This window comes from Sprattus sprattus (genome assembly GCF_963457725.1).
Source record: "Sprattus sprattus genome assembly, chromosome: 3".
In the NCBI taxonomy this organism is placed as follows: Eukaryota; Metazoa; Chordata; class Actinopteri; order Clupeiformes; family Clupeidae; genus Sprattus; species Sprattus sprattus.
In genome coordinates, this window is record NC_137922.1 from 16,575,321 (window position 1) to 16,581,155 (window position 5,835).

The 5,835-nt window shown below is 43.9% G+C and overlaps 1 protein-coding gene across 1 annotated transcript; it reads left to right on the forward strand.

Annotated features, from left to right (window-relative positions):
• Positions 1-556: 556 nt before the first annotated feature.
• slitrk5 (SLIT and NTRK like family member 5) lies at positions 557-3,186 on the forward strand (the record flags this gene model as incomplete). Its single annotated transcript, XM_080834138.1, has 1 exon — positions 557-3,186. Exon 1 carries the CDS (start codon positions 574-576, stop codon positions 3,184-3,186), a length of 2,613 nt encoding a protein of 870 aa, XP_080690264.1. The 5' UTR covers positions 557-573.
• Between the last annotated feature and the right edge of the window lie 2,649 nt (positions 3,187-5,835).

Below are 5,835 nucleotides of genomic sequence, written 5' to 3' on the forward strand. Positions count from 1 at the left end.
ACTGCAACATTGCGCAGCAAAATAGGTACGCGTTTTATTCTGTCCGCAAACGTCTGTTATTGTGACTGCCTGATTTTCAAAGAGGTGAGAGCGTTCCTCATGTAGGCTAGCTGTCTTCATAAGAAATGGAATACATTTTAAGGATGCTTCAGCTCGGTTCTAAAATATGACGAGTACTGCACACTCTCTAGCAACGACGAATATGTAGCAAATGTGTCATATTTTAACTTGACACACTTGTGATAAGAATATGAAACGTTTGCAACTGCAATTTATGGCATGTGCTATTAGTACAGGAGTAAAGGGATGGTTGCCAATATACAGTATATGAATTTCCTATGGTAACTATTTAATACAAATATTGCTCCATAATAGATTACCCTTACTGCTAGTGCTGTAATTTATGTATCTTTATGTTTGCTCTACAATTAATGTATTTTCTTTACTTTCTGTACCTAGTGCAAATGCAAATGTTGACACTAATCATTTCAATTTACAGATGATACTTGCTTTCTCTTTTAGATGACAACACAGACAGCTCCTGCACTACAGTGAATTGGGCCATTGTCTCCCATGAAAATGCATATCTGGATACTGAAAATAATCCTTTTGGTCGTGGCATCTCTGAGTCTGGTCGAGATGTATGACAATTATGGGGAGATCTGCAGAAAACTGTGTACTTGTGAGGAGAAGGAGGGGATACTATCTGTCAGCTGCGAGAACAGAGGGATTGTCAGGCTGATGGAAATAAGCCCTGTGCATTTTTCGACATACCATCTCCTGTTGACAGGAAATCTCCTGAAAAAACTGTCCCTCAATGACTTCATCAATTACACTGGGGTGACCATTTTGCATTTAGGAAATAATGATATATCAGAGATTGAGACGGGAGCTTTTAATGGACTCCAGGGCCTCAAGAGATTGCACCTGAACAATAATAAAATTGATGTTCTAAGGGATGATACTTTTACAGGGCTAGAGAGTCTGGAATACCTTCAGATTGATTATAATTATATCAGTAACATAGATCCTAATGCCCTGAACAAACTCCACCATCTCACTGTACTCATTTTGAATGACAACATGCTGTCAGCTTTGCCTACTAACATTTTCCGGAACGTACCATTGACTCACATGGATCTGAGGGGGAACCGTTTGAAAATGTTCCCCTCTATAGGTCTATTTGAGCACTTCGGCAACGTGGTGGAATTACAACTCGAGGAGAACCCGTGGAATTGCTCGTGCGAGCTCATCGCCCTCAAGGCTTGGCTCGAGAGCATCTCCTACAGAGCTCTGGTCGGAGAGGTGATCTGTGAGACACCTTTCCGCCTGCACGGCAGGGACCTGGATGAGGTCTCCAAGCAAGAGCTGTGTCCCCGGCGGGCCATCTCCGAGTACGAGATGCGCCCGCCGCCACCACCCCTGAGCACCAGCGGCTATTTCCAAACCACCCCGGCTGCTGTCACCAGCTCGGCCACCTCTTCTGGTGTCTTCAGGTCCTCGTCGAGGCCCACGAAGGGCACCAGGCCTCCAAACAAAACACGATCGAAGCCCACCACCCGCATGCCATCCAACCCCTACAACTATGGGCCAATCATTGCCTTTCAGACCAAAGCCCCAGTGCCTTTGGACTGCCCCGCTGCGTGTACGTGCAATCTGCAAATATCTGACCTGGGGCTAAATGTCAACTGCCAGGAGAGAAAAATTGAGAGCATATCAGATCTTAAGCCCAAGCCATACAATCCTAAAAAATTGTACCTCACAGGGAATTACATCCCTGTTGTGCGCAGATCGGATTTCGTGGAGGCCACAGGATTGGATTTGCTTCACCTGGGAAACAATCGGATAGCAGTCATACAAGACAGAGCTTTTGGGGATTTAACTCAGTTGCGTAGGCTGTACTTGAATGGCAATTTAATCGACCGTCTCACGGCAGACATGTTTTTCGGCCTGCAGAGTTTGCAGTACCTGTACTTAGAGTACAACAAAATCAGAGAGATTGTTGGGGGCTCCTTCAGGTTCTTGCCCAACCTCCAGCTGCTGTTTCTCAACAACAACCTTCTGAAAACCTTGCCAGGGGGCGTCTTTTCCAGTTTGTCCCTTTCACGACTCAATTTGCGCAGCAACCACTTTCAGAACTTGCCTGTGAGCGGTGTATTGGATCAGCTTAAGTTGCTGGTGCAGATTGATCTTTTTGAGAACCCGTGGGATTGCTCCTGTGATGCAGTGGGGATGAAGATCTGGCTTGAGCAGCTCAACATGGGCACAGTTGTCAATGATGTCATCTGCGAGAGCCCAAAAAGGCTGTCAGGGCAGGACATGCGCTCCGTGCTGGCAGAGCAACTGTGTCCTGATTACTCAGACATCGTTGTGTCCACTGTGGCCCCATCTGATGAGCCATTTGTGGGCAGGGTCACCACAGCCGAGCCCTCGCAGAACTTTCACCCCCCCTCCAGCACCGTTCCCCTGTCTGTTCTCATTCTCAGCCTGCTGCTCGTCTTCATCATGTCCGTGTTTGTGGCGGCGGGACTGTTCGTGGTGGTGATGAAACGGCGCAAGAAGTCCCAGAGTGACCGCACCAGCACCAACAACTCTGACGTCAGCTCCTTCAACCTCCAGTACAGCCTGTACAGCAACCGCTCCGTCCCTAAGGGCAAGGCCCCCGCTGGGCATGTCTACGAGTACATCCCACAGCCGCTGGGTCACATGTGCAAGAACCCTATCTACAGGTCGAGGGAAGGCAACACGGTGGAGGATTATCGCGACTTCCACGAGCTCAAGGGGACCTACCGGAGCAATGTGGATGAGGAGAGGGACAGCACCATGCGTAGCCCCAGCTACAGTGTGAGCACCATCGAGCCACGTGAGGACCCGTCCCCGGTGCAGGACGCAGAGCATTTCTTCAGAGGAATACTCGAGCCAGACAAGCCACCAGGCACCCCAGGCAACCCCTTTGAGTACAAGTACAGCGGTCCTGCCCCATACACGTACAACGCAAACTTTGACGTTAGGCGTCAGTATTTGCATCCTGACAGAATAAGAGAAACTATGCTGTATGGAACCACTCCCAGTACTGTTTATGTGGAACCCAACAGAAATGAGTACTTGGAACTAAAGGCTAAACTCCAAGTTGAGCCAGACTACCTCGAAGTTCTTGAGAAACAAACAACATTCAGTCAGTTTTGAACATTTATCTATAGAAATATCAAGCATTTTCCCAATTTATTGTGCTGGCTCAAAGAGAAGGGGTGCCTTGGCCCGCTATTCACCAACTTAAAAAACAACAACAAAACAACAACAAAAGGATCAGAAATGGGGTGTGCCCAACTGTATTACTTTTTTTTTCAAAGCTACATGACAGAAAAATGAATACTCTCTGAACTTGAGTAGAGGAACAAAATAGGTGAGTGGTGACACAAAAACTGGTGATGCAAAATCTATTTTTTTATGTCCAGAATTGAATACACATAAATGTAGGTGTACAGGCAATTACCCAAAATACATTTTCAGGAATATAACCTTACATATATTGTGAAATACAAAAAAAAAAAAAATTCACCACCATTCAACAAAACCAACTGTACAGTACATTCAACTGTGCAGGACAATTCTCTGCTCTATTCTGTAAGTAAGTACTGTATTTATTGGTATAATCTCTGCCATGTATTTCCAACCTCTTTTATTAATCATCAATATTACCTGTTCCATGTTCCATAATCTTCTGTAAAGCTTATGTTTGTAATTTCAAATCATTTATTGTAGCGCGCATTGTACAAGTGGCTTTATTTTAACTGTGGCACACCCCCAATTGCAAAGAGAGACTTTTGCATCACCTAAAAAAAAGAGAAAAAAAGTGTCTTTGTATGCTTTCTGCACTTTTTTGGAAATGGAAGACCCTAGGGTCTCCCCAGCTACCATTAGGAAAATTATTATATATTAAAAATGAATATGTGCATTCATTCTTAATATGTATTTTTAATATGTTATCAGAATTCATAAATAATAATTGAAGTAATAATTATGTTGTGTAATACGGATATTTTAATGTAACACCTATTTTTATACAAGCATTCGCAATTCTCTATCCCTTGTTTTCATGGTTTTGATTGATTTGCACTTACTGCACTATACTGACCAAAATATGTTAATGTCATCAATAAATATGATGTCAGGTTCATATATCTTTGTCTGAAAATTTAAACCATTGTTTGAATGTAATGATTTTTCAGGGGGAGCTACAGTGGAATGCCGCAGTGAGGCTAATTCAGTTAGGTTTGAATTATGCAATCAATGACTAAAGTTATTACCACCATGCAAAGATTTTCTATTCCTAATTGATTTGTGAGAATGGAAAACCTTGAAAAATCTACTTTTTTAACTGAGGTATTGACACAGGGAAATAGTCTGCATTGAGCTTGGAGTGTGTCTTCCTTAGGCTATGAAAATGAGCAGACTGCAGAATTGCCATGGACAAATTCAGCAAGCGTATACTGAGCAAGGAAAAAACCCACCCTCCATTTTGATTCATAGGACCATTTCGGAGTGACATGATAATTGCTTTTATGTTAGGTTTGGACGTCCGCAGCAACCCAGTGAGGCCATGTTCAAGCCCCTGAGACAAAGGAGTTTGACCAGGCTCTCTACCCTGGATGAAAGAAAGGCCTACTATGCACTTTCTGTCGTTCAACACTTCAAGTGTAGCATAATGTTGGTCTTTACATGGCCAGCGAAAAAACAGCAAACACTCTGGGCTCCTTGTTTTTCTTGAGACTATGCCTTAAGCTCTTTTCTGAGCAAGGTGAAGGCTGGGCCACGCAGTTAACCCCTAAGTAATCAGAGCTAACTGACTACCATAGATTTCTGCTTGGTATTCAGCTGATAAATATTTTTGCTTCGTCGTCTTCATATGCAAATGCCGGATGCCAGAGTTCAAAAAAGCCATTTAGATGCTAATTGCCTTTTTTTCAGCACAGCAATGCTCTGGCTTGATCAGTGGTTTGGGTTGAATTTCCTAACTACAGTCATTCTCAAAATGTTTGCTGTCTGTATCATTCCAAATATTTGACCCAATAATTCAATTGCTAGGGGATGTTTTATTGTAAGCATTCTTGCTGGCATTGGTATAAAAATACACTGAAAGGCCCATCTTAGACATAACTTGTTAAGCATAGTAAGTTAAGAAACACTGGACCGTAGTTATGAAACACACATGAATGACTTTTAGCTGTAAAGGTTAAATATAGCTGAATGGCCATGTACGCAATTTTACAACCAATATTTGTGGTGTTTCCTATAAAACCTATGTAAGACATTTCACACACTTTATTTATGGTTATGTTTTTTTTTTTGGTAGTTGTGGCTCTCAGCGTTGGTGTCACCTGCGGTTTCCTCTGAAATGAGCCACATTCTCACCGAACCCTAAATGAATGGCACTCGAGCCGAACTGAGGATGCCAGTGTGTTCACCTGGTCTGTTTATTCACATCGCCCTACTCTGCTTTCGGGATCACGCTTCGGTGTTTGGATGACCCTGACCGCCACTGACGAAAAAGGCGCCTCCCTGATAATGGATGAATGCATTACCCACAGTGCATTGCACGTCAGGGTGGGAGCATGCTGTGCATGTAGCTTTCACCTCACAAATAATGCTTTTAATCAGTGGATAGTCCTCAGAGAGGTGGAGGGGTGGAGTTGTAGGGAGGAGAAAGAGAGAGAGAGAGAGAGAGGGGGGGGGGGGTGGAGGGAGAGAGAATGAGGCTGTGAAGAAGGGCACAATGTTTAATTTCCCCCTCGATTATTTCACTTATCTTGTTCAGGAGGGCTGCCACGGCCTGGG